This window comes from Neocloeon triangulifer, unplaced genomic scaffold, assembly GCF_031216515.1.
Source record: "Neocloeon triangulifer isolate White Clay Creek 2 clone unplaced genomic scaffold, ASM3121651v1 ptg000014l, whole genome shotgun sequence".
Taxonomy (NCBI): domain Eukaryota; kingdom Metazoa; phylum Arthropoda; class Insecta; order Ephemeroptera; family Baetidae; genus Neocloeon; species Neocloeon triangulifer.
This window is the reverse complement of record NW_026775556.1, coordinates 21,346,590-21,363,117: the sequence shown is the minus strand read 5'-3', so window position 1 is coordinate 21,363,117 and position 16,528 is coordinate 21,346,590. Positions and strand designations below refer to the sequence as shown.

At 36.1% G+C, this 16,528-nt stretch overlaps 5 protein-coding genes across 5 annotated transcripts in view; 3 read left to right on the top strand and 2 right to left on the bottom strand.

Annotated features, from left to right (window-relative positions):
• LOC132200881 (ras-related and estrogen-regulated growth inhibitor-like protein) overlaps positions 1-16,528 on the bottom strand; it is a 128,556-nt gene that overhangs the window by 85,537 nt on the left and 26,491 nt on the right. The window lies entirely within an intron of this gene.
• On the bottom strand, positions 94-1,799 carry LOC132200459 (pro-resilin-like). Its single transcript, XM_059625929.1, has 3 exons — positions 1,691-1,799; positions 1,212-1,478; positions 94-1,146 (listed from the first exon to the last, which is right to left on the bottom strand). The coding sequence occupies exons 1-3, from the start codon at positions 1,742-1,744 to the stop codon at positions 157-159; spliced, it is 1,311 nt and encodes a 436-aa protein (XP_059481912.1). The 5' UTR covers positions 1,745-1,799; the 3' UTR covers positions 94-156.
• On the top strand, positions 8,322-10,855 carry LOC132199976 (zinc finger protein 717-like). The gene is made up of 3 exons (XM_059625110.1): positions 8,322-8,582; positions 8,633-8,739; positions 8,792-10,855. The coding sequence occupies exons 1-3, from the start codon at positions 8,407-8,409 to the stop codon at positions 10,006-10,008; spliced, it is 1,500 nt and encodes a 499-aa protein (XP_059481093.1). The 5' UTR covers positions 8,322-8,406; the 3' UTR covers positions 10,009-10,855.
• On the top strand, positions 11,105-12,910 carry LOC132200260 (zinc finger protein 197-like). The gene is made up of 3 exons (XM_059625594.1): positions 11,105-11,326; positions 11,384-11,478; positions 11,534-12,910. Exons 1-3 carry the CDS (start codon positions 11,151-11,153, stop codon positions 12,754-12,756), a joined length of 1,494 nt encoding a protein of 497 aa, XP_059481577.1. The 5' UTR covers positions 11,105-11,150; the 3' UTR covers positions 12,757-12,910.
• Positions 13,728-15,858, top strand: LOC132200239 (zinc finger protein 423 homolog). Its single transcript, XM_059625564.1, has 3 exons — positions 13,728-13,991; positions 14,040-14,146; positions 14,199-15,858. The coding sequence occupies exons 1-3, from the start codon at positions 13,816-13,818 to the stop codon at positions 15,407-15,409; spliced, it is 1,494 nt and encodes a 497-aa protein (XP_059481547.1). The 5' UTR covers positions 13,728-13,815; the 3' UTR covers positions 15,410-15,858.

The following is a 16,528-nucleotide window of genomic DNA, read 5'->3' as shown; positions in this document are numbered from 1 at the left end:
AGGCGATAGCTTAAATTTATAATCAGTAATATTTTAAGTACCAATTTTTTTGCCGGAGATTTATGTGATATAAATGAAAATATTCTGTTGCTTTTGTTAATTCAATAATTTAATGTTTCATCATTTATGTACATAAACATCACAATGAGCACATGTTTATTTTGAGGGGGGCAGGTAGGAGCGATCAAGCGAGTTGCCCCTGGGAGGACCGTACTGCGAGCTGGGAGCAGAAAAGTCATCAGAGTAGCCGCCGTTGGGGGCGCCATACTGAGTGCTGGGGGCAGAGCCGAAGGAGTCTCCGGAGCCGGAGGGAGGATCGTACTGGGTGAGGGGAGCACCCAGGGCGTTGGAGGCACGGTCAGGGGGGCCGTACTGGGCGCTGGGAGCAGATCCGAAACGGTCGTTGCCATTGGGGACTCCGTACTGGGTGCTGGGGGTGCCGTTGGAGTAGCCGTTTCCATTGCGGTTGTTTCCGTTGCGGCTGCTTCCGTTGCGGGTGTTTCCGTTACGAGAGGGGGCTCCGTATTGCTGGCTGGGGGCAGCGGGGGCAGCACCATTGCGGCCGTTGGAGGAGTAGCTGGCAGTGGCAGAAGCGAAACCAGATCCAGTGCGGATGGAAGAAGTGGCGCCACGGCCATTGGTGCGGCCGTTTCCATTACCATTGCGTCCAGAGGTTGAGGGGGCGCCGTAAGTGCTGCTAGGGGTGCGAGCGCCAGCGGAGGGTGCGCTGAAGGAGGTGCTGGGGGTGCCGTAAGTCCTGCTAGGGGTGGAAGCGCCGTTGTTGCGGTTTCCGTTGGTGGACTGCTGCTGGCCGTTCCTGTTGTTGGACTGTCCGTTGCGGTTGTTGCTGTTTCCATTGGAGTACTGGTAGCCACCGTTGGAGACGTAGTCGTTCTGGGCACCACCGATGCTCTGAGCGTTGGAGTCATAACCACCCTGCTGAGAGGCACGTTCGCGGGCGATGCGCTCGTCGGCTTCCTTCATGGCGTTGACGACGGCCTCGTTGGTTTCACGCCAAAGACTCTCGGCCTGGGTGCAGTCCACGTTGAAGTACCAGTCGCAGACCAGGTACTTCTGGTTGAAGAGGGTTCCGTTGGGGCACAGGAAGCTGTCCATCTGTCCACCGGTCTGGCAGATGTGGAAGACCTGAGAGTTTAAGGGTAGATTTATAAACTGAATCTTCAAAAGTTTTTTAAATTTTTTTAACAAACCTGGCATTGAGCTTCAGGGTCGGCGTAGTATCCGGGGAACTCTTGCTCCTCACATTTGAAGGCAGTCTCGGGAACAGTGTCGTAAATGGGGTAATCCTCACCGGGACGTCCGGGAATGGAGCCCACTTCTTCCTCTCCGGCCTGATCATCAGCGCGATCGGGGTATCCATTAAATCCCTGGTCGTTTTGGGAATTGCTTGAGCTGAATCTATCACCGTTGGGACCACCAGAGGAGTACCCCTGCTGGGGACCACCACGAGGGTAGCCCTGCAATAATATCCAGTTAATTATTTTTTTTAAATTTCATTCGAGGAAAAAAATAGTAATTATGTTTATAAAATTTTAATTAATAATTTTTAATGATCAAAAATGTAAAAATTTAATTTTAAATGAAATTCATTTGTAAGACAAACGAAAATTTGTTCTAGTGAGTTATGTGTTGAGCAATAGGGTAATAAATTGAGGGTGAAATTGCTTACCTGTTGAGCTGCTACCACGCAGAGTATGGCACTGAACACGACAAATAACTTCATGATCGCACCGAATGAGCGTTTGTTTGTTGTTTGCAAACGATGAAACGAGAGTGAATGTGCCTTTTGCGGTCCATGGCGGGCCTTTTATACCAGCTCATCTTCATCTCTTGGAAGGGGCAACAATTAGATCATCGCGCATCTTTTCATATTGCACACACAAATACACTCTTCACGCAGCAATGGATGGTCAGACTCGCTCCAGATTGAATATGGCCGAGAGAAGGAGATTTAATCTTCGTGCACCTTTGCCCGCGTGAAGAGATTGCAGGTGCGAGACTTGGCGCTTCTGCTCCAACGCGGGTGATTAATTTGCGTGAGGTTTCATCTCGTAATTAGTTATGAGCCGAAATATTATGCACGGATTGTTTCGCAATGTGATTAGTGCATTGTGTGTTTTAATGAAGGTGCAAATTTTTCTTCAATCAATTATTGATCGGGATCTTCTTGCTACGAAACATCTCGAATAAAATAATTGTACCAATCAAAGCATGGCGTGTAATGATATATTAGTAATTTTATTTCTGTCGGCTTAAATGGAACTAAAAGAAATTATGTTATAGAATAACAAATAATAAAAAAATTGCTCTTTACAAATCATTTAGATTTTTTAATTATCAATAAAATATTTACTTTCAAAAGCGTATATTTATATTTTAATTTTAAACTCATTTTTGAGGAGCTGTTTAACTTTTTGTTTTGTTAAATGTTTAAAGTGAACCGGGATATAAAAATGTATTGCTATCATATTTTATTATTTAATAATATTTTAATGAAATAATGAATTTAAATTCAATTTTCTTTTTTCATTTGATTTTATTTTTTAATCAACAAAAGCCAACCTTCTTCAGTTACAAAACCATTACAGTTCAATTTTCACCAGACGGATTCTTCAATTTTACTCATCAAGTTTTGATCTGCTGATTACACTACTTGCGAAATATTCATTGCAGACGATTCAGGTAGTCTAATCGCCAATCCATCTCTCAACTTGCGAGCGCCTGTTATTAGAACTAAAAAAAACGCAATGCTCGGAATAGAATGCAGCTGTAATACCTTTGGATCATTACGTTTTGCAATATCAAGAGCAAAATCTAATTACATTGACTGCAACATATCATTTATTCCGCTCGACGCCGTTTAATTATATTTGTTTGCAACTATACACGCACAACTTGGTCGTTTCCTCCAAAGCCATTTAAATATGGTTTTTTTTCACAATATAGAAGTGTTAATTTTGTAATAATTTAGCTGAAAACAAATAAACAGGCTAAACGCGGAAATTTATGGCCGCCGAGTGAAATTAATGACCATCGAGGATCCACCCGCGCCAACGCTTGCTTCGCTTGATGCCTGTCAGATTAATGAAAGAGGTGAAAGTGCTCGCCTCGCGGTAACAAGGTTAATAAATATAACGCACACATTAACGGCGGCCAGACGCAGAAAGTCGATTGTGCAGTACCCGTCCGCGCTGATCTCATCTCTTGTATAATACATTATTTTCATAATTGCTGTTCCTCGTTATATAATTCGCGGCCCGCAAGATTGAGTTTGGCCAAAACCAAGTCAAAAGTAATCATTTCTGCTTGATTTGAATGCACGACTTGAGCTGTTGCAACGAGAGTATAGTGCAAAAATTAACTTTTCTCTGCAGAAACGGTAACGACTTTCTTTATACGCAGGCACGACGCCGACAACCTTCTTTGCGTCATTGAAATGTTTGCGAGAGTTTAGTATAATTGTGCTCCATTTGCTTGGCGCAATCAATCAAACTCTTCATATCCATACAGGTAAATTTGCGCAAAAATTGCTCTTATTCATCAGTTTTTAACTTTTCAGATTAAAACATCATTATACCTATATTCAGTTTACATTTTTTAAACATTAAAAATTCATTTATTAACAGTTTATAAACACGACAATAACATTTATACACTTTTGCACTTAATTTTGTATACATACTATTTATCAATTAATTTTTGCCACATTAAGAACAATTTTTTTTTATTAAAACCAATTATTTACATTATATGATAAATAAAACTTTATATTTTTTGCAGTATTTTCTTTTATATATTTTTGATAAACAACATATTTTTTAATTAATTTATATTTTATTATTGCATTACAAATAAATTAAATTACCGTGACCTGTTGCAATAGTTGGAATAAGTATGAAATGGTTTTACAAAAATTTATCAAGACCATTTTCATGTGCTTCGTTGGTTGGGTATTATATAGATTATTATTGAATTCACTTCTGGTTAAAACAAAAATAAAATTAACTAACATTTTAAATAGTGTATTAAACTATATAAACTCGTCAAAGTCTAACATTTCGTGACTTGCACCTTTTTTCAACCGCATATGAATCCAAGCCATGTTGGCGCACTTGATTGATTCTGAGTTCATTTGCAAATTCGAAAGTAATAACAATTAATGCCGGGCACGATTAGAGAAAGACAGCTCAGCATTAATTAAAATATGCACATACAAATTAGAGGAGCAGGTGCTCGCCGCTCTTGTAATGAGAAGGTGAGTGGGTTTCCAGCTAGAGCAGACAGAAGCGGAGAAGATCGGTCTATTATTCAGATATGGGGCAATATAAAAGCAGCAGACGCTTGAAGTATCCACTTTGATCAAATGCGAATTCCGAGCGTAATGAGGTTGGATAGGTCAGCGGATCGAAACGTACGCACGTGCACCAAAAAAAATCCAAAGAGAGATGCTCCCGAAATCCTGATTACGAAATAAATGGATGTTTGATATAAACTTGAAGGCCAATTTGGAGCTATAAATCAAAATCGAGATGACGTTAATCAGGGTCTTGATTAATTATTGTTTTGATACATTGAGAAATCTTTCCATATTTGCAAGACATAAATTACTGCTTTTTAATGGCGAGCTCTATAGTTAAATTAGTTTTATTTTGTTAAAGAAATGTCAAAAAGTTGGAAAATTTTCAAAAAGTTATTTGAATTGTTGGCGAAGCCGCCGTCCCCACAAGAAATTGAGGTCTTTACACTCGTTTTCATTGATGGATGTTTTTGTTCATTTTTTTAAACAATTATTAAAGAGTTACAATTATTATCAATCCATTAATTCCCACTAGATTAAAATGAAAAAATAATAAAAATTAAATAAAACTTTTATAATAATTTCAAAATTTCATCTTGAATCCTAAAATTCGTTCGAGTGAAACAATTGGCTAAATTCAAATTGATTAATTTTTCATCCAAAATGTTTTTTCATCAAATTGATAAAATGTTTAAAATTTTCCTAAGGATTTCCTTGCATATCAAATTTGCAATTGATTAATTAATCCCCACTTCGGACTTTCAGATTAGCGCTGCTCTCCGGCGTGTCAAACAAAACTTCCGCTCTACTTGTCAGGGTTAATTACAAAGCCCCTCGTGAATAATAAACAGTAGCATAATAACACATCGCCGAGTCGCAAAAAGCCGCAGAGAGGAATTTTCCGTTCGTGCACACGAAACGTATCCGTGCCCCTGCGGCAAGTGGAGCATGCAAGCCGAGTGTCACCACGACCTAGCGGGTTGCATACCGCGCCGTGACCACGCCTGTGTGTTGTGTACCAATTGGCCGCACTTCCAGTGAGCGTGAAAAATTTGGCATAACTCGAGCCAGAGAGCATAGTCGAATTGCTCGACGGATGCGCTCGGTGTGAAGCAAACGGGGTGAAAAAAGCAGTCATTTTTCATAAAACTGGGGACTTTTATTTGCAAAAAAGTTGGAATGGAACGACGATAAAAAAGTATTATACAAAAAAATAGGACTGCAATGAATAAAATTAAACTAGTACACTTGAATATTGATTCCCAACCTTCCAAATTTATAATGGAAAACAATTCTCTCTTATTTTTGTTACACATCCATTTAAAATTTTGAGTTATTAAATTTGTAGCCTTTAAATATTCTTCAAAACAATTTGACTTCAAATTAAATTTTTCTTAAATCAGTCTCATGTGGTTTATTTTTTCCTACCACTTTTTTTTCAAATTAATTGAAAATTTTATCACAACCTAATTTGACTGTTTTGAAAATAATTATAATTAAAATTAACTAGTGCGTAAATGAGGTGAAATTAATTTCAAACTGTGCAATTATCTTAGTCCCGCGTTGCCGATTCCCAAAATGATAAATGAGATAAAATCTGACAAATTTGCAAAGCTGCCGCGAGAAATTATACCTCGTGCCAAAATTACAGAAGATTGATTAACACCAAGTATACATTTGCTGCGTTTGCAAGTAATGAGAAATGTCATTAATTGCACATTATTTCGCAACTCAGACGAAATGTGAGCAGACCTTTTTGTTTGTGCAAATGTGCAGGATTTTTTTTTTATCAAAAATAACTATAAAGCATATATGGTTTCAACTATAGTAGCACGGGAGCTGTATTGTAAGTAAAACGTCAAATAATTTTTATTTTTTGCTGGTGAATAGATCATTTAACTTCTATTTTTAGTTTGCTTTTATTTGGACAATGGGTCTTTGTAAATAATATTGTAAATAACTCGTACAGCATTTTTTGAGTAAAATCTTGTTAACTTTAATTTTTTTTTTAATTATATATTAAATTTCATAAAATATTTCCATTTTAAGTTCTTACAATTTTATTGTTTGTAGATGGAAACAAAAATTTTTAATTATTGCAATTTTTTATATTTAATTTTAAATTTCCAGATTTTTTATTAGTGCCGTCTTATATTTTGGTTAAAGAATAAATTTTAAAAAAATTTGATAATTATACAACCATAAAATATATATTGTCTTATTCTCATTTACGTCACCTGGGCTGTAAATGATCAAGACAGAAAATTAAGGTATCAACTTTTTAGTTCAACAAAAATGAATAGCAAACAAAATGCGTGCAGCTCCCATTTTCTCCTTGAAAAACGCGACCTCTGTCCATTTAGGGACAACAAACGGACCATCAATCAAACGACTAGTAGAAATTTCGCAATTACTCTAACCAAATCGGAGGCCAATTGATCAAGAGGCATTATGCAAAATCAACGAGACGATTCAATTGGGTGAAAAGGGATCCGTGCTGCGGGCACGTAAGCATTCCACTTGTGAATGAAAAAAAGAGCAAATCGCTCGCTGCTCGAGTGGTTATTAGTTGGCGGCGGAAAACGAGCGGCGATCAATCAGCCGCGAAAAACGAGAATCATCTTCGACTGGTGCGATATTATTAATACGTGCAAAGATGATTGTGCAATTGGTAACGAGGGAGAAAGAATACGAAATGTGCTCCCAAGAGAGCTTCTTCGGCTTGACCTAGCTTTCGGGCAGAGTGACGCAACCGCGCGGGCCATCAGGATAAATCACCGGCATGCAAACCAAATTCGTGCTTCTGATTTCGTCGACAATATAATATTTGCAAAGTCCGTCGAATTTGCACAAAGCTCAATTGTTGCGTTTCATGTGGCGGTACGAGTAATGAAAAGGTATAATAAATACGGGTGCGAAGGATTGTAAATCTTCTACCAACAGGTGCGCGCACTCGCTCAACCTGTTTGTTCGCAGCGTGTAATAAAATCAGCTTTGAAAGGAAGAGCAAAAGAGGCTCTTTACGACTAATGGCCGTGGTCGAACCTTGATACCAATTTGCTCGGCTCTGTCCACTTCACTACCAATGAGATTAAGAAGGTTTTTGTGCAATTGATATCAATTAGGTCTCCATCAAGTATTTCAAATTTTTGGCCAAATCATGAGATTAATTTTTGAATACTTTTGCAATAAACTAATTCCTTTCAAAAGCGTGTAAAATTAAAAAAAAAAGAATATATAACAAAAGATCAAACTAGACGAAGTTGCAAAAAATTTTAATCAGAAGCTGCGTTAATATTTAAAGCAAAAAAATTAATTAAATACGTACAAAAAAAATTCCAATGGAATTTTGCTAATCTTTTATTAACAATTCGTTATATTTAAATTTATTAAAAAAATCAATCTTTTGCAATTAATAAGGGTTTGATATGAAACCCTAACCTTTCTGTTTCTATATTATGCTTTTTCGATCGTTACATTATATAACCCCCTAATTATTCCCTGCCCTGCTGACTGTAAATCAAATTAAAAATCTGTAGTAATCCAGGTAATAAAATTTATTTTATAAGTCTGAGAAGAATTTGGCTTTAATAGAAACTATGCTGCCATTTGTTAGATAACAATTTACTTACTTCTTTGCTAATTTAGTCACAACAAAAAAATCTTTAAAATCATTAAATTCTTTAAAAAAAAAAAACATCGCTGGAATATAAGTATAGTTATCTTTTTAATTAGATTAAACTGCTTAACAAATTCCTAGCTAAAGTAAATTTTATTTTTAGAACATCTTGAAATTGTTGAGTTTTCAATTAAAGAAAATATTTCTATTTTAAGATAAACATAAATAAATTGGTGTTAATATAAAATGGAATAGAGGCACAAAATTGAGGCGCCAATTTCCCTGCCTTTTGGAAAGAAACATACTTCTTTCGCGCCTCTCAACTGAATCCAAGCAAAGAGCTCCCTCTCCGCCGGCCCCCTCGTAGCCGCAACCAGAACGTAAGGTTTGTAAAGTAAACAAAAAAACAAAACATCAGTCGTCATCAAGAAGTATAAATTTTATACTTCTTGGTCGTCATACACGTGCGATGCGTCCCGAGTTGTGCCGTCTTTGCGAGCGGCCAGCGGCCGACGGCGGCCATTGGGCGACAGAGTTGGACTTGGACAAGCTGACCAAGTGGTGTTTGCTCAACTTGGGCACAACTTTGACCGGCGGAGTGAAGGACGACGACCTCTTTTGCTGTTTCTGCGTTTGGGACGCAAAGTAAGAATATTATTTTGTTTATTGAAAATTCAACTAATCAAATTTTTTAGATTTCAATTTGAGAATGAAGCTCTAAATTCAAATGGAAATAATGATCTTCAATGGTGGCCTTCTGTTGATCCAGGAAACAATAAGATTCTGTTTGAAGCATACTCGAGTGAGTGTTATTCATTTTCTTTTTTAATGTTTTTTATGTTTAAATTTTTTAGAGGGTCTCGTGCAACAGAGTTGGGTGTCATTGGAGAAGATAAAACTTAACAATCCAGAGAAGGAAGAGTCGGATTTGAAAGAAGAAAACCCCGGACAAAAATGTGTATACTGCAGGAAAACTTTTAAATCCTTATTTTATCATATAAAAAGAAAGCATGCGGATATTGCGATTAGATGCAACTACAATAAATGTTGTTCCACTTACTTCAAAAGCTTCAAGCTTAGAGATGCCCACATTAAAGAAGTTCACATGAAACCAAAAGTAAAAAGAATCATGGACTGCATTTACTGCCCGAAAAAGAACTTAAAACTGCGATTATTATACACACACATAAAAGAAAATCATTCCGAAATTGCTATTAGGTGTAAAGTTCCGTATTGTGTATCATATTTTTTATCAAAGGCTGAATTGGAAGTTCACACGAAGGAAAAGCACAGAAATTTAGAAAAACGCCTTATTTTTAAATGTTCAGAGTGTGCGTTCAAAGCTCCATGTGGCATCAATTTGTCTAATCATTTGGCAACTGTGCACCAAATAGGGGTAAAATTAATTCAGTGTGAAAAGTGCCCAGCCACTTTTGTAAGCGATCTTGGCTACAAAAGACATGCTCATACAAGACATAACTTTAAAAAATGTCTTCATTGCAATACAGAAATTTTAATGCTGTCTTTTTCTCAACATACCACTGCCGTTAAGTGCTTAAAATGTAACGCTGAATTTAATTGTCGAGGTTTGTTGAATGTGCACAAACTTCAATTTGCTTGCTGCAAAACCAAAGAATTTTCTCACAAGTCGGAAGTTGTGCTGAAAAAAATGTTTAGTTATGTAGATGACCAAAGCCAAAAGAAACTTCAGTGCAATATGTGCCTTCGCACCTTTGTGACCCGCAGTGGTTTTGACTACCATTTTCTTACAGCTCACATTAAAAGTGAGCACCGATCACTACAAATATTTAAATGTGCTCACTGTGATGCGGTGTATACGCATAAATCAAACATTAGAAACCACCTGGCAACGAAGCATAATTTGATTGATGGGAGGTATCATTGCCAAAATTGTAAAATGAGTTTTTTCCTCCAGAAAAACTTAAAGGAGCACAACCTCAAAACACAATTCAACTGCAAAAATGAAATCGAATGTGCTACTTGTAAAAAATTTATTAATAGAGATTTGTTGTCAAAGCATGTCTTTTTGGAGCACGGCCTAGCGCAGTGAAATTTGAATCAATCAAGATCTTAATTATATAAATCATTTAAATGTAAATAACATGATATGTTTGATGGCTCTAGCGGCCGGTACGCTCTCTTTCGAAGGAGAGGGTCCTGTGCTTTAGCAAGTTGTTTGCCAACGAAAAGCCATTTCTCCATTCACCCTTCACCCCTAACAGTATGTCTCTTTTAAAATGTATTTTCAGCTTTTTCTGTACTTTTTCTGTATAGTTTTTTATGCTGTATTCATGACATGACTGTATCGAATGGAGAATAAAAAAAAAAATCATAACAAATATCAGTCAAAGTAGAAATCCTTGTGCATTATTTTTTATCCTTCTCTAAGCACCAGCATTTTTTCTCAACTTACAATTAGCATACAAATCGCCTTATTAAATTTAAAAAAAAATCTAATTGGCAACTTCAGACCTGGGAGAATAGACTCATTTTCTTTGAGAAGAAACTACTATGTAATCTTATAAAATTAAATAAATTTAATGATTTATTTGTGTTAAAACACGGATAATTTAACAAGAAAAAAAGAATATTGTGACAAAGACTTAATAAAAAAATTGCATTCTGAACCGCTGACAAAGCTGTAATTTTGTAATATAAAATATATTTATGAAAATAAATTTAAGTGAAAACTAAAAACCTTAATTTCTACATTATAAGAAACGGTCTTGTTTTCTTATTTACAAAAATTTATTTTGATGAAATACCAATTATCCTAAAAAAAGGTTAAACAGTTTGATCCATTAAAATTAGTTAAATTAATTTGTTGCGGCAGTCACTAGATGAAGATCCTGCCAGTAATTCAAGAATTATTGCGCTTCTTAAAAACTGCTGCTAAAACTGCATTTATTTAAAAATTGTAATAAAAACTTCAATTCTATATCTTACAAACATGGCTCGTTTTCTTTTACAAATCCATATGTCTATGCATTTCACTATTGTGCAGCTAGAGTGACTGAGGCGTCGCTAACTTGTTGAAACTAACACGCATGCTGCTTTCGCGCTTTTCAACCAAACCAAAAGAGCTCCCTCTGCTTATAACTTCACGGACTCACCTGCAACTGCAGCTACTGCAGCTAAGTGCAATCTGAGAGGGGAAAGGGCTGAAAGGTAATGTAAACATAAACATCACACATGCCTCCAGAGTTGTGCCGTCTTTGCGAGCGGCCTGCGGCCGACGGCGGCCTTCGGGCGACAGAGTTGGACTTGGAAAAGCTGACCAAGTGGTGTTTGGTCAACTTGGGCACAACTTTGACCGGCGGAGTGAAGGGCGACGACCTCTTTTGCTGTTTCTGCGTTTGGGACGCAAAGTAAGAATATTATTTCTCTTTTATTAAAAATTCAACTATTATAATCCATTTTTTTAGATTTCAATTTGAGAATGAAGCTCAAAATAATGATCTTCAATGGTGGACGCAGTTTGATACCGGAAAAGATAGGATTCTGTTCGAAGCATCCTCGAGTGAGTTTTTGTTATTTTTAATTTTAATACATTTTACTAAAATCTAAATTTTTAGAGGGGCTTGTGCAACAGAGTTGGGTGTCATTGGAGAAGATAAAACTAAACAATGAAAAGGGCGAAGAATCAAATTTGAATCAGGATCGCGGCTCTGGAAAAAAATGTGTTTACTGTAATAAGAATATTAGAAGCATGTATCATCATATAAATACTTGGCATGCAGATATTGCAATCAAATGCAACTTCCATAGAAATTGTGCCAATTATTTTAAAAGCTACAATCTTAGAGATGCCCACATTAAACAGGTTCATTTAAAGCCAAAAGTAAAAAGAATCATGGACTGCATTTACTGCTCGAAAAAGAACTTGAAGCTGAGAGATTTATACATGCACATGCGAGAAAATCATTCCGAAATTGCCATTAGGTGTAAAGTTCCGTATTGTGTATCATATTTTTTATCAAAGGTCGAGTTGGAAGTTCACATGCAAGAAAAGCACAGAAATTTAAATAAAAACCATAAATTTAAATGTTCAGAGTGTGCGTTCAAAGCTCCATGTAACGTCACTTTGTCTAATCATTTGGCCACGGTGCACCAAATAGGGGTAAAATTAATTCAGTGTGAAAAGTGCCCTTCGACTTTTGTAAGCGATCTTGGCTACAGAAATCATGTTTATTCCAGACATAATTTTAAAAAATGCTTTCATTGCAATACAGAAGTTTTAGGGCTGTCTTTTGATCAACATACTACTGCGGTTGAATGCTTGAAATGTGAGCTTAATTTTAACTGCCGTGGTTTGCTCAAGATTCACAAACAGGAACACCACAGCCGTAATTTCAAAGTTTTGTCTCAGAATTCTCAATATTTGTTTAGAAGGTACAAACGAAAAATGTTCAAGTGTGTTGTTGACAAAGGTAACAGGAAAATATTTCAGTGTAAACTCTGCCCCTCCTCTTTTTTGACCGTTAATGGTCATCAAAGGCACGTTCAAAGTATTCACCTCAGTCATATATACAGGTGTGACCACTGCAGTGCAGAATATTGGCACAGTTATAATATGAAAAATCACCTTTCGATGAAGCACAACCTCATTGACAAAAAGTACAAGTGTGAAAAGTGTAATTTGAGTTTTTTCATGTTTAAGAATTTCAGGGAACACCAGCAAAAGACAAAATTTAACTGCGAGAATAAAGTTAAATGTGAAATGTGCAATGAATTGATTTATCGACCATCTCTGCCCACACACATGTTCATTAAACATGGCATTTCCAAAGCATCGTGAGCTATTTAAATTTTAAATTGAAAATTTGTGTTTCATCAAAAAATTGTAATCAATCACAGTGAAATTTGCGAGCCAATAAATTTCAATACAAAAATCATTTGTACATAACATGACTGTGTGTAATAAATATCTGATGAAGTAGGAAATTTTATGCATCAGTTCATTTTAAATCCTGTAGCACCAGCATTTCTTAAGTAGAAATTCTCATGCATTATTTTTATCTTCCTCTTAGCACCAGCTAATTTGGCATGCAAACTCTAAATATTTTTTGGTTTGAAAAGAAAAATGTTATTGCCAACTCCTGACCTGAGCGAATAGAATAATTTTCTTTGTGATTAAACTACAACGACAACTTTTAAAATTAAATAAATTCAATGATTTATTTGCGTTATACTCCGAAAACTTAACAACAAAAAATGATTTATAGGGGAAAACTTAATTAAAAAATTGTATCCTGAACCGCACAAATAATTATAATTTTGTTATGTGAAATTTATAAGAAAAATTTAGAGTGAAACCTAGAATCCTTTTTCTATTTTTTAAGAAAATAGGGTCTTGTTTTTATGTTTGTACAAAAATTAATTTTGAAATACGGTAATAACAATTATCACTGAAAAAAATAGTTTGTTCCTATTCAATAATTATTCAATTAATTGTTGCGGCAGTGAAGATCCCAGTAATTCAAAAATACTATCTGCTAATCTGCTAAAATTGCATTTATTTAAAATTGTAATGGAATCTTAAATGCTGAATCTTACTACAGGCATAGCTCGTTTTCTTTTACAAATCAATTCCATTTCACAATTTGTGCAGCTGCACTAGCTGCAGCTAGACTGAGGCGTAGCTAACTTGTGGAAACAAACGTCCATGCACGTCCATGCTGCTTTCGCGCCGTTCAACCAAACCAATTAAAAGAGCTCCCTCTGCTCGTAACATCATCGAATCACCACCTGCAACCTGGAGCCCCTGGAGATTGCCCTGGAGCAACAAGCCCTGGAGGATTAAGAAATCTAACAATGCAAGCAAGCAGCAAGGTAGATGTAAACAAAAACATCACATATGCGTCCTGAATTGTGCCGTCTTTGCGAGCGGCCAGCGGCCGACGGCGGCCATCGGGCGACAGAGTTGGACTTGGACAAGCTGACCAAGTGGTGTTTGGTCAACTTGGGCACAACTTTGACCGGCGGAGTGAAGGACGACGACTTCTTTTGCTGTTTCTGCGTTTGGGACGCAAAGTATTAATTTTTTTTTTTATTGAATATTCAACTAATCAAATTTTTCAGATTTCAATTTGAGAATGAAGCTCAAAATTCAAATGGAAATAATGATCTTCAATGGTGGCCTTCTGTTGATCCAGGAAACAATAAGATTTTGTTTGAAACATACTCAAGTGAGTTTTCTTTTACAATTTTTATTACATTTTACTAGATTCTAATTTTTAGAGGGTCTTGTGCAACAGAGTTGGGTGTCATTGGAGAAGATAAAACTTAACAATCCAGAGAGCGAAGAGTCGGTTTTGAAAGAAGAAAACCGCGGACAAAAATGTGTATACTGCAGGAAAACTTTTAAACAGTTATTTTATCATATAAAAAGAAATCATGCGGATATTGCGATTAGATGCAACTACAATAAACATTGTGTCACTTACTACAAAAGCTACAAGCTTAGAGATGCCCACATTAAAGAGGTTCACTTAAAACCAAAAGTAAAAAGAATCATGGACTGCATTTATTGCCCAAAAAGGAACTTGCAGCTGCGAAATTTATACACGCACATGCGAGAAAATCATTCCAAAATTGCTATTAGATGTAAAGTGCCAAATTGTGTAATTTATTTCTTGACAAAGGAGGAGCTGGAAGTTCACACGAAGGAAAAGCACAGAAATTTAGAAAAACGCCTAATTTTTAAATGTTCAGAGTGTGCGTTCAAAGCTCCATGTGGCATCAATTTGTCTAATCATTTGGCAACTGTGCACCAAATAGGGGTAAAATTAATTCAGTGTGAAAAGTGCCCTTCCACTTTTGTAAGCGATCTTGGCTACAGAAGGCATGTTTATACCAGACATAATTTTAAAACATGCCTTCATTGCAATACAGAAGTTTTAATGCTGTCTTTTGCTCAACATACCACTGCAGTTAAATGCTTGAAATGTGAGCTTGATTTTAATTGCCGTGGTTTGCTCAAGAGTCACAAACAGAAACACCACAGCCATAATTTCAAAGCTGTGTCTCAGAATTCTAACTTTTTGTTTAGAAGGTACAAACGAAAAATGTACAAGTGTGTTATCGACAAAACTAACAGGGAAATATTTCAGTGCAAACTCTGCCCCAGCTCGTTTTTGTCAGTTATTGGTCACCAAAGGCATTTTAAAAGTATTCACCTCAGTTATAAATATAGGTGTGGCCACTGTAGTGCAGAATATTGGGGCAGGGATAATATGAAAAATCACCTATCGATGAAGCACGACCTCATCGACAAAAATTATAAGTGTGAAAAGTGTAATTTGAGTTTTTTCCTGCTTAAGAATTTCAGAGAACACCAGCAAAAGACAAAATTTAACTGCCAGAATACAGTGAAATGTGGAGTTTGCAAAGAATTAGTATATCGACCAACCCTATCAAAGCACATGCTCATTGAACATGGCGCTGCGTAAGCACCATATGTTAAATATTTGTGACCTTTATTTGATTTCGGCTGATAAACTTAAGAAAAATTGTAGTAAAAATCTTTTTACATTAGTTCATGTATAATCCTTTGTTGTTATATTCATTTTATACATTTAGTAGAAGTAAAGAGATTCAAGATCTATCTTTTGCCTCAATAATAATATAAAAAATAACAAAAGCTCCTCTAATTTCAGTACATGATTTTGCAAAATAAATTATAATTTGTATTTTTAATAAATAATTTTTTAAATCGTTTAAATCTCATTAACATGAATTTTAATTACCATAAATTTTAAATGCCCGAATTATCTTTTAAATAATTGTATAACTAATGTGCACTCTTCTTGTTTGATGTAAAAGTTTTGGCTGTGTATAAGCAACAGTTTTACTCTCATTGTAAGATGAGACACAGCGGTGTTAAATTGGAAATTTCAGTGGAGGGGGGAATGAAAATATATATATATATATATATATATATATATATATATATTTTTATAATTATATATATAATTTTAAATTTTAATAAAAAAAAAACACCTCAGTTTGTATATGTAGTAAATAAATTTATAAACATTATTAGAGACTTTTGAATTATATTTTTCCATCTTATGCTAAACAAACCCTAGATAAAAGTATCTCTATTTCAAATTAATCACAATAGCAATGTCTGATTTTGATTGGCCGCACGCAAAGTCAGGAATTTAAATTTGAACGTTAAAGCGTGAAGCTTTTTCAATCACACCCCTCTGCCTTATTATTTATATAGAGCGGTGCGTCCCTCCACTTTTTACTGGGCCACGGGGGTAAAAAAGCAATCTCGGCCAATTTAATCGGTTCGCCTTTTCTAGCCGAGTCTCTTTCAACTCGCTTGCTCCACACAAGTTAATTTGGCCTGCTCTTGCAAATTGTTAATTTCCTGCTGCTGGATGACGGCCTGTTGGCCGGCCGGCGAGTGAAGCATCGCGTCACAAAGAGCTGCTGCGGGCTGCATAGCGCACAGGGGCATCAAACAACGCGCAGCTGGATAACCTAATTGCACTTGGTGTGCGTGGCAGACCGGGTCAAAGGTCGAAACCCATGCACTATCTCGGCCTCCAATCAGCGCT